Raw genomic sequence first — 12,300 nt, 5'->3', positions numbered from 1 at the left:
GGCCTAGGGGCGCAAAAAATTATCACTGAGTAATTTTTTTCTTAACAGAAACTGGACTGCTGTGATTTATCGTCAAAGTGCAGGGTGCAATCCGCCACCGCACTGCCTATTCACAGAAAAGTGATTTTAAGGCAACACAGGAATTCCGTGGCCACTTATAAATGTCAGATGTCTCCCAAGAAAGGCAGCTGAGAGTTCAGTAACACCTGTCTCTTTCATTAATTTTGGCTCATCAGTTGCGTTCTTTTAAGTGCTTCAACTATCCCCGATTTTTCGGGGATTTCCCCGGCAAAAATGCTTGGGCCTAAAAGCGTCAAAGCTTTAAATCCGGCCCTGAACATCAAGCTGCCATTGAATATTTATTTTGCAAGGCACTACGACTACGCAAACAAACCACAAACGATTATGTAATTAAATTTTGCCAAATAATGCTAAACAACCATCAGACTAAAGTGAGAAGGAAATCAAAGGTTGTGAATATTTCCAAAGAACATGTTACTACTTATTAGCTCAAAGCCAATAAGAAGGGGCTAATAGCCACGGTAACACCTTATTTTTACCCTTATTTTGCAATAGCCAAGAGTTCATCTGACACAGACTTTGTTGGCTAATGATGAAACATAAAACGGAAGAACATAAGCTTAGATAAATCATTATTTTGAGCTTGTAGCAGAAAAAAAGCCTCAGCAAACAGTAGACCCACGGAAGGACAATTCAAACAAGATTTACCTGTTTCAGATTTAGACGTCGGAAGCTCTGGTGGCTTAGCCTTTTCCGCGTCAGTTCTTATCAATTTTGAAGTTTTGTCTGATACTCCATTGACTCTCTTCACTTCTTCAACTTTCTTCCTTTTAACTTCAATCTAAAACGACAAATTTCATGACAGTATATAATTCAGACAGTGCACACAAAATTCATTGACCGATTCGAGTCCGTTTACTTCTCCCTCAGCAACTGAAAACACAACACTCCTTTGCCCACCTAACCCCAGAAATCTAATTTAACATCGACATCTTTTCTCAAGAAACATAACTTTGAATGTAATGGGTTTACCATGCCGAAACTTAAATTTTGTAAGTAAATTAAAAAAAATATCGTTGCTTCGTTGGCTCTACATTTAATCTTTTTTTAATGGCTCACTGAAATAGCAAGACATCTTTTTAATGCATTAATTAAAAAAAAAAAATTCCGAAAAATAAGTTTTTCAAAGAAAAGTGAAGGCCTTATTATATAGAAGTTAGTTACGTAAGTTAATTTGTAAAGACATCCATTTAGCAAAAGAAAAGTAAAATTTTTATGCGAATAAAAGCTGCATTAACTTAAAAACGATCAGAAATTAAATAAAAAAAACAAGTTTTTTAAAACTGAAAGTAAGGAGCGACATTAAAACTTAATACGAACAGAAATTATTCCGTATATGGAAGTGGTTTGGCCCTCCTCAACGCCGCGCTCGTTTCGCTAAAGTTTGTCTCTGTCTCACACCTTTATTTTTTTTAACACTAAAAAACCTTAGCGTAAAGAGCGAGGCGTTGAGGAGGGGACAGCCCCTTTCATATACGGAATAATTTCTGTTCGTTTTAAGTTTTAATGTCGCTCCTTACTTTCAGTTTAAAAAACTTGTTTTTTTTTATTTAATTAAACTTAAGATCAGCAGAAAATATTCCTATAATAATTCACACTCAAAACAACTAAAAATTACTATTAAAGAATAAATGAAACCAAAAATGAATAGAAAATAAATAAACAATCATAGCAACAACCATACAACATGTACTAATATAAATGAATAAATACATCTTAAAGCAAGTAAAACTTAAATTGAATATGCAAAACAATCTTAAAACGAACAAAAATTTCTACAAAAAAGAGATTGGCTACTGCTCCCTTCCCTAACTCAAAGTGGAACAGCCCTTTAACTGGTCGAAAGTGAAGTCAATTGAACACTTTCAGCCAATCAGAGGCCTTTTACACTGACACACCTACGAAAACTAATTTCAATAGCCTCCATTGGTCACGGGAATGGTCTTTTCCACTAAAGTTCTGGAAGACTATTGTAAATGTCACCGTAGGTAAGAAACAAAACGGAAAAAATAGTGAGTCATCAATTCATTTTCAAAATTTTACCACCAAAACCTTAATTTTCTATGTGAGCATATTAAAAGTGTTATTTTCTAAGCCTCAGTTCTGCATGTTCAATAGGTCAGTTTGACCAAGGCCATAAAAACTAACTCTTGATAAAATCCAAAATGAAGATTTCGTGGTGTCACCGACTTCCCGCCACCTGGTATATTTCTCGGAACTATGGCGGAACTTTGCCAAACGTGGCGGAATTGTGTTCCATCACGCTTCACACAGTCCCTTGACGCCTGGCACTCTTGGCACACCATATACTCTATTACTAGGCGCTAACAACGATTGGGAGGATAAATTATCTAAGAAAAAAAAGGGCTTTTTGATCATTAGTCTCATACAGAGACATCTCGCTTTTATGATTCTGTAATTTGTATATTGATCACACAATTTACCCTGATTTTGGCTATTTCTAGACCACCTTCCCACCCCAAAAATTATAACCAAAATTTAGAAGTCAATCGCCAGATTTTGTTTATTTATCCCTGTAATTTTCTACGTTTGCATACTATTCATCATTTTTTTGCGCTTTTGGTGCCCCTCCCCGCAGAAAATTAAGTCCTGCATATATGTATCTGAGCGCCAAATAGGCTTTTTGATTAGGATTTAGTGGCACAATTTATAGAAAATCAAATTTTTTCTTTATCTGCCAGGAACTTTGAAAGAGGAAATTGTGACTTTTAATTGCAACCTATTCAATCACAGGTATCGCATAACCATCTCGTTATGTGTTAATTCTGGTAAGGTTAAGCCAAGGAGTTGTACATATACACCTGGTTGCTAAGCAACAATTTCAGCTGTAACGGCTGCAACTGCTATGAGCGTTTACACCAATCAGAGCACTCGTGGGACTTAAAAAGCGGGTGCTTTTTAGTCCACCATCTTTCGGATTGGTTGAATCTCACAAAAGACTTACAGCTAGGATTTTAACTAAGCATGGATAGCTGGATCGTATTCGTAAGCCTACCTAAATACAAGGGGAAGGGGAGAATGATAGAAGGGAGAAAGGATCTCATTTCCAGAAACACAATGACCCAAATTGCACTTTTATGCTTGGACCAGCCTCTCAGTAAAAATTCCTCAATTTTTCTCTTTTTCCTCCTCAAAATTCTCTCTTTTTTAACCTTTTCATTGGTATATTTTATAAAACTAGTTTATATGGCCTCTGAACTACTGAGGTACAAACAAAAGTTGCTACCTTGTCTTTTTGCTTCTCGGCGAGATTAGGCGCATCAGGTGTTGCTGGTCTAGAAGAACCACTTCCTTCTGTAGATATTAACTAAAATAAAGATAAAAATATTAATATGAAAGTTGTTAAAGAATGGACAAATAAAAAAAGAAAAAATACATTTGAACAATTCAAATATTGTTTATATTTACTTGGTCTCTCTCTCTTGCTCTCGGCAACTTTTCAGGGTAAACTTTCCGTGGGGGTTAAGCAAATTAAAGGGTCAAATAAGGCAGTTCATTAAGGCATACAAGAACCACTCAGGTCTGCTCGTGTCAAGTCAAGTCTGGCGATCTGAAAGACACTCTTGGGCGTCTTCTGTGGGATAAATAGGGTTAAAACCGACAACACTCTCTTGGGCTGACCTTATTAAGGTAATTATTTCATGTGAAAACAGTCCCAGATGTTCTAGTTTTCAGCTCCTTCGCCTCTGGACTTAGGTATACATAACCCCTAATTTCATCGGGGTTCCTACGTTGCTCAAAACTGGAAATTGAAGCATTAGTGATGGATTCAAGAAGAGGATCATGATCGACCCTCCCCAGCATGAGTATAGCTGAAATTTGTGCAGTATGTCTGGGGAATTTTCAGTGGGAGTAAATTTTTAGGAATAATTTCCTTTCAGCGCGGATGTATTTTCCGGGGGGCATTTTCCGAGGGGGGAGGGGGATTTTCCGGGGATATTTTCTGCGGAGGGGGGGTATTAAATTATACATTAGATAAGTCATGCATGTAGATTTGTCAAGCGAAAAGATAGTCATGCGACCGCCCTCTCCCCTCCCTTCTCCATATCCTGGATAAGCCACAGTGTAGCATTGAAAGACACATTATCTTTATAACCTATTGAACAATTATCTCAAACGATTTTTAATTTATTATAGTCGAGTTCTGTGAAGGGAGGGAGGCGCAATGGCCTCCCAGCTTCTCGAATCATCGAATATCCAGGTTCAAGTATCATGGGGGGAATTGTCTCAAGATTGATTGGATTCTTTTTAATTTTTATTCACTTGTTTATCTCAACGCACCAACTTTTTTGTGGCTTCTTCTGTTTGTTTGTCACATCAATTTGTGAGCCATTTTTCAACCACTTTCAAATGTTCAATTACTTCCAAATTTTATTCTTTCCTCCCTCTTGCAATCCTCCCTCTTGTTTCACCCCTCCCATTTGTAAACAAAAGACATAGACAGGTGATTGGGCACATCAAAAAGTATAAAATAAATAATTTTAATTTGACTTATATAGCGCAGTGGTTAGAATACCGGTCTGTGTTTGTGTTTTAGTCTTAAAGTTAGAGGAGATTGAAGATATTTAGTCTTAGAGGAGACTAAAAAGTTGAAAACAAAAAAATATAATTTTTTGGCTCGCTTTTAAAACTCAACACAAAGATGATTTTTTTTTTTGAAATCTATGAATAGGAGTGAAAACAAGGGGCGCAAAACGGATTGTGCTTTACATATATAATTTTTTTAACCCATTTTTTTTTTACTCACAAACTTTCTTTCATTTATGCATTTATAAAGTATATCAATAGCATATCTATGTTATGTAAAACCCAGCCCATTTTGCGCTTTTCGTTTTCACTAGTAGTCATAGATTCTCAAGAAACAAAAAAAAATTCTACTTTTTAGCCCATTTTGAAATTTTTTTTTTCTAAATTTACTATTACATAGTCATCTTATAGTATTTGATAAATAAAACACGTAATAGAGTAACATAAGCACATAAGCTTAAATTTATGGTTCCCAACCGATAATAGGCCATGCCCACCTCCCTAGGCATTTCTACAATCCTGATGCCCCCTTGTGATATATTCACCTGAAGGAAGCTCAAAAGGCCATTTATTTGGTATTTTTTGGGGGGTCGTCCTAGGTTCTGGCATTAATTTTTACTTGCTAACTATTGCTTTTTCGTACTTTTTATACCCCACCTTTTTGGTCTTGTTTGGTCTGTCGTATGTAAGAAAACTGTTTGAAATGAAACACTTAAATTTTCTGTCCTGAAAGATCCTATGGTAGAGCGGTCCTTTGGTGCTAGAAAAAGAGGAAATTTAGCAATACTTGGGCAAAATCTAGACTAGGACGAGTAGTTTGATTGTTAAAAGTAGACTTATTCGCATTATGCCGTATATCAGGCATATACATTTGTGGAAGGTAGCCTTCTTTGTCCTTCCCCGCAATATCCCTTTCCTGCGTGCCTACACACGTCGTGGATTATACAATAAAACTTTTAAAGAGAAGGAAACTTAGTACTTTTCCCTCATGGCTATTCCACGTCATTTCATCCTTTCACCATGAATACGACCATTTTATCGAAAATCTATTCTTGTACATTATGATAGGCTATATATATAGGACGTCAATATGACTTATTACACGCACATATAGCTAATAGCTCTCTTTTGTGTGTGCTTATAGTGTATATTTTTTTCAGGTTTAAAGACTAATAGATGGTATATATTATGGTTATAATCCTATGGTAGAGCGGTGGATTGATCTCTATGACAAAATGATAAAAAATACAAATTTCTTATCTACAAATGTACTTGGATAAAAAAATTAAACTTTGTCCTGACGACCTTACACGTTTAGTTTTAATCTCAACATTTCAGTTTTTCCGGGTAGTAGGGAGAGAAAATTATTTTTACTTTTTAGTAAATTTGGAAACAAAATTTTTAAAATATTACTATTTCTGTATAGGATTGCGTTCGAGCATGTTTCGCTCATTCAACATCGCAAGAATTAGAAAGATTAAATTTTGAAGTCGTTGGCTCGTTGGTCAACGAGTCAACGGTCAACATTGTTCAGCGACCTTTGCCTTTCTGTTTATCTAATTTGTGTTCTACGGAGATTGTTACTATTAATTGCAATAGCTTATTGAACATTAGGCCCTATTGAACACGGTTTCTAGTTAAAATAAATTTCTTGCTAAGAAAAAAGAAAAATCAAAAAGATCTTTCAATGTCATTGAACCTATGAAACAAACCAAGAATAATATAAATTTATAGTGATAGAAAATTATACCAAAAATTATCTATCTGTAAAAGAACAAATTGCAGTTTATTGAATACCAAAAATTATCTATCTGTAAAAGAACAAATTGCAACTTATTGAGCTCTGAGGCATTATAAACAAATAAGTTATTGAAAAACAAAATTTAATAATCGTAGTCGCCTATTCAACACCAAAACTGATAAAAATCAACGTCAATAAGCTTATTCAACGCAAGGTGGATCTGTTTCAACAAAAAGATGGCAGCAGATGGGATAAGGTAGATGTCAGGATGTTTTAATGAAATGGTAACCGCAATCATAAACTAAAGTTTCACTTGCACTAGGAATAGGCTATATCCAATTCCCAAGACAAGAAGAGGAGGGGGGGGGGCTACGTATTTCAGTGCTTTGAGGTTGGTTACATTAATCAGAGCTGCCACTAACAATTTGACAATAACCAAAGATTTAGTTATAAATAATCATAAGGCTTTAAAAAAAACTCCCCAGAGATTAAATAATAATAATAATAATGTATATTTGATATGTTCTTTAAGGGTAATGCTTTAAACGTATAGAGGCACCTACAAAGGAATACTTTCTCGGAGAGGGAGGGGGATAATACCACAAAAATCGGCAAGGAGGTTATAAATGAAAACAAAATTTGACAATTTAGTCAGGAAGTGTGTAGAAATTCAAGAAAGTTTACGATTATTTTTTTTTTTGGGGGGGGAGGGAATCCCGAGACCCCACATCTGTTTTTTATGGAGGGGGGGATCCCGAGACCCCACATCTGTTTAAGTTCTTGTATTGTACCAAAACTCAAGACTAAATCCGAAGACGTTGGGGAAAATCTCGAGGGGTGGCGGTCCAGGTATTAATGGGGATAATTACCTATAATTCTGTATGATTTTTCAAGCCTCGAGAAAAGGGAGAGTCGTAAAGTGAAGGGGAATCATGAACCATGATTTCATGCAGATTGGAAGTAGGCTTTAGCCCTAGCCTATAACTGAACTTTTGCTAGGGTCTGTCAATTTTAAGTTAAACTTTTACTGATTACCTTTAATAATATTTATACATACAATAATATTGATAGTTCATAAAAAATAGGGCTTTTGACAACTTTTTTGCTGGCAGGGAGGAGAAGGAGGAGCAAAGAAATTCTTAAGTGAATCTTAAAGGTGTCGCTGCCTTAAAGGCGTTGAGACTTAAAGGCTCATTGTAGGTATCGTGGTTATTATTCATGATTCATTGAATAAAAATCGCTATCGTAAGACATATTATTAAACGAAGACGCATCAATTCCTAATTTATGGATATATTTCTTTAATTTTTGGCAAATCAAAAATGAAAAAGTTGCTATATTTTCGGGCGAAAATTTTTGTCCCCGTAGGCAGTACCGATTTCATAGTGAATACATTCAGCAGTATAATGTAATAACATTAATAAGAAAACACTTATATGATTCCAATCTATTAGGGATTGGAAATAGTAATATACAATATTAAACACTTAATAAACAGCCTTAAATTATTATTCCAAAAGACACGCAGTGCATAGAATATGATGCCACGGCAACGAGGCACTAGTGATCCTGTATATGCTTTAGTGGGGAATTTCTAAGGAACTATTGACAGATAGTTTTGAATATGTGGCGAAAAACAATTGTCACTGTCTACAGTTTCTCTGCAACTACCTACAGCAATATCACTATCTACAGTATATGCCACTATCTACAATATCCCTGTCACTCTACAGGGTATGTCATTACCTAATATCTATCTACTGTATTCTGAGACCCAAAACCACTTAAGTAAGTCTTTAAGGGACCGTGACAAGAACATCTTCGGGAAGCACCTCCCTATAAAAATAATTACCCTTTTTCTATTCTTTTCGACTTTTTCTTTTTCACTGCTTTCCTCTTCTTCACTACTATCCGACTCACTAGAAGAGCTTTATACCCTTTAAATACCCTTTCTGAAATAATTACCCTTTTTCTATTCTTTTCGACTTTTTCTTTTTCAGTGCTTTCCTCTTCTTCACTACTATCCGACTCACTAGAAGAGCTTTCAATTCCGGAGCTTCCACTTGAGGTATCATCCGATTCACTTTCTGACTCTGAAAATTCAACAGCTTTGAATTCCAGATTACCACAATTGACGTAGAAACCCCCATGGACTGTGGATACATTCGGTGGTACAAATTCATCATACTAAAAAACGATTAAGTAACGTTATACTCAAATAAATAAGAACATTATTAGTAAGAAAGCAGGAACAGAAATAAATGAAATTTCTGACAATGTATTAACCTAAGAAAAACAATAATATATAAATAAATAAGGCGAGAGCTATGTAAATTATTAATGGTTAGAAATAAAAAAGACGGATTATATAAAACCAGCCCCGACGACAGGCATAAAAAAAAACGTAGCGTATACTCTTTTATGATAACGGTAGAAAAATATTTTACCCCCTTCCCCAAACCCATTTTGAAGCCCCCTCACCCTAAAAAAACGAAAATTAAATCTCCCAGCCGTGAGACAAAACAGGGTAGATTTAATAGAACTAGGTAAAAAATGTGTTACAATTTTGATGAAACCTACAGAAAGTTTAATGAGAAATGATTGCCTGACTTCAGGCTCCAGTTACCCGTTATGCAACTTCAGAAACATTCCATAAGTGTTCTCAGAGCTGAAGATATGATGGGACGGGACTTCACACAACACAACCAATTATATTACAAAAATAGATTATAGATACTTCTGGAAAAAAACAACTCCTGTGAAATTGCATTCATGTCCAACTGCGTGGTTCAACTTTAATTTAATTTCTTTTTCGATTTGTCGGTGTTTTTTATTCGGCCTATAATCCAATTCGACCATATCGGAAAAACGTGTCAAAACAATCAAAGCATCAATGCAAAATTTCCAACATGTGGTGATTCGACAGCAGAAAATGAGAAATATCTAAGAGCTATCAATGCTGAATGATTGATTGGTCGACTGAAAGTTAGCTACTCTTATAGGTATATTGCAGAAACTGATTCACATGCGCACTTTTTTTAAGGTAACACTTTGAGGGACCCGTATGCGTTAAAAAAAAAGAATAAGAAAGGGATAATAATAAGGGATAATTAAAAGGGATCACAAGATTTCATGGCATTTACGACTTAGGCCAAGCACCCTTCGTGGTTGCGTGACTGCTTTTAGGCATTCCAGTGGCTTTCTATTTGACAGGAATGATTGCGCAACAGTCAGTCCCAAACTCGCACTTACAAGTAAACCTATCTAAGGGTTAGCAAATCTGTATAAAAGAAGAATGGAACATTAAGCAAAACCATGGAAAGAGGAAAATCTTAAAATTTCGGAGGAAAGAGCAGGAGTTAAAAACCTCCCTCCTCTGTATACGCCTTATTTTAAGTGTATTTGAAGTTGTGACCCTAATCTTGCCTCCTACGCCATTGGTCCTATATCACTCTCACTACGGTAGTCCAGACTCAATGCAAAATAAGTGCCATAGTATGCAAAAAGCACATAGCATCCTTTTTCGGATGTAGGTATTGAACTTGCGTTTCGCATAAACTCAGTTTTTACTGAAATTGAAAAAAAAGAAGAGACAATTTTGCTTATTTTAGCTGGTTACATTTATATAGGAACGCAAAACACATTTTGCCATCAGCTCTAAGAAGTTAACTAGCTTAATTAGTAAAATCATAAACTGATTAACAATGGCGGGGTATTAACGGAGTAATGATAAATAATCAACAAAATAATCAAGAGACGGTTGTGATGGGACAAGTACGCTTGAGCCATTGTTGAGAGTTTCTTATGCAATATTTCTAACTTAGAAGTTATACCAGAAACACCAAACTTACTCTCAAAACGGATTGCTCATCCAAGGTGGAAGAAAACACAAATTTTTCAATTATTAATCCAGATTAACCTTGACAGGAACCTGCGTGAGGTGAAAGTCTCCACAAACGTTGCAAATGCTTTATTCGGAAAAGGTTTTACCGTAGACTGGTAGAAACGCTAGGTCACGACTTCATACCCAAAGGCTGAAGGAAAGAAGACCCAAAAATTTGGTGCGTAAAACTAATCCAAACACGTACTCAAAGAGGGGAATATAGACTAAACTCATCATCCCCCAATTCGCTTATGGGTTCGCTAAAATTTTCGATTTTTTTTAACAATATAAATACAATTCCTTTCAAATTGTGCTCCTTTCCAAAGATATACCCCCCCCCCCCTCGCATAAGAATATCATCCTTCTCCGAAAAAAAATCTGGCGTATGTCCTGTAGCTAATTGCGAAGCTAATTGCGCTGTTCACTTTCATTTTTCAATAGGTTCTATATGTAATTTTACTTCCGCTGCCGTAATTTCGAAGGCATCTTACTGATAGCTTTACTACCTATTAGATTTATTATTGAATTGTGGATAGTTACATGGATTATAAATTAGCTATAAATTAGTACTTCAATGTTAATTCAACAGCAGAGGAGAAAAACTAAAAAATGGAGCTAAGATATACATTTTTGTACTATCATTCAAGGGCGTAATTTGCTATGGGGCAGGGGGCAACTGTCCTTCCCAGACCTTGCCCCCAAGAACCCAGTTTGAACCCACCGAGCTGAAATTTAGTTTCTTCAAAAATCTTGTCAAAACTAAGATAAGCCTGCATAGTTCAAGCATCCACAGAAACGCGTCAGTTTTCTTTAGAATATCTTTATCTTTATAGTACTTTATGGCTAATTTTTTCAGTTTTCACTGTCATTTTTATCCTGAGGCGTCGTTTTTTTTTTGGGGGGGGGGGCGGCTTAACTGAGGAGAAAAAAATATTATATAATCCCTACCCCCTGACTATCCGGATATGGACCCCTCTTGCCCCCTCGCCCCATTAAAACTGCTGGAGATTCGCCCGTTTTATTTTGATTTGGGAAAAATGGCTCCAACTTTACCCCTCCCCCAGGATTATTGACAAAATTACGCCCCTGCTATTATTAACCGCCTGTTTTGGTTAATCTCTTTTTAACGTACATGAAAAATAGCTAACATAAAAGCTCTAATTTTCTAACTTTTTCTTCAAATAAGAGGCAATATATTAGAAAGCGGGAGTCAGGAGTTGAAAAAACGGTATTGGTACAAGAGAGGAAAAACGAAAAGAAAAACAAAAAGAAAAAACAAAATTGCACAGAAAAACATTTTTTTTTGCATCTTTTTAAGTATTAAGTTGTGGAAGCCAGGTTAGGTGACCTCCTCCTTTCCCACACACATGTGTGCCTCTCTTTGAAATTAGGTTGCGCACCTAAATTTATTAATTAAACAAAGAGGAAAAGAGACGAACTTTTTGTAAGATATGATAGCTGTCTACGTGACGAATACCATGTTCAAACGGAACAATTAATCTGATATTCATTCGCTTCTCTGCCACTGCATGGCACCCAGGTAGGCAATTTAAGGAAAGGGGTCAGCTATGAGGTTGATAAATAATGACCGGGGTTTATATTCTAATTCCATGCTTATCCTTCCAAGTTTTGCTGATGATACCCATTTTAGTGTGGCAGCGAAGACTTCAGCTGTTTAATAGAAATAATGAAAAAAGGTGTGCTATGTATATAAAAGTGGATGAGAGTAAATAAATTGTTGTTAAATCATGGTAAATCAAGTTGTCTTGGTACTTGTCTGTTATAGCACCTATTACTCAAGTTGTTCGTCAATTGGCGCACAGTAGAACCAGTTTCTTTGTTTAGTTTCTTTCAGCTTATCGTGAGACAAGACCACAGTTTATATAATTATCCAGTATGATCATTCTCTATCTCACCCATTATAAAAACCCGGACCGGGGTGCGAGTGCTCCGGAGAACGTTTTTGCAGATATAAACATAAGCGAAGTCAGATCTTTTCACGGGTAGACAAGTGAGGCGCGAAACAATCGGAAATAAGTGGAAACCC

General features: G+C 35.9%; 1 protein-coding gene across 1 annotated transcript in view; it reads right to left on the bottom strand.

The window, feature by feature from the left end:
* yem (yemanuclein) overlaps window positions 1–12,300 on the bottom strand; it is a 102,766-nt gene that overhangs the window by 29,995 nt on the left and 60,471 nt on the right. Inside the window, exons 4-6 of the mRNA XM_089104629.1 lie at window positions 8,336–8,557; window positions 3,329–3,409; window positions 730–862 (exon numbers count right to left, since the gene is read on the bottom strand). Of these exons, the coding sequence (XP_088960755.1) occupies window positions 730–862; window positions 3,329–3,409; window positions 8,336–8,557 (436 nt within the window). The remainder of the gene's footprint in view (window positions 1–729; window positions 863–3,328; window positions 3,410–8,335; window positions 8,558–12,300) is intronic.

This window comes from Artemia sp. Qi Xiang Cuo, chromosome 2 (genome assembly GCF_049724085.1).
Source record: "Artemia sp. Qi Xiang Cuo chromosome 2, ASM4972408v1, whole genome shotgun sequence".
Lineage (NCBI taxonomy): Eukaryota > Metazoa > Arthropoda > Branchiopoda > Anostraca > Artemiidae > Artemia > Artemia sp. Qi Xiang Cuo.
Note: the sequence above shows the minus strand (reverse complement) of the source record. Positions and strands in the feature narration are given on the sequence as shown.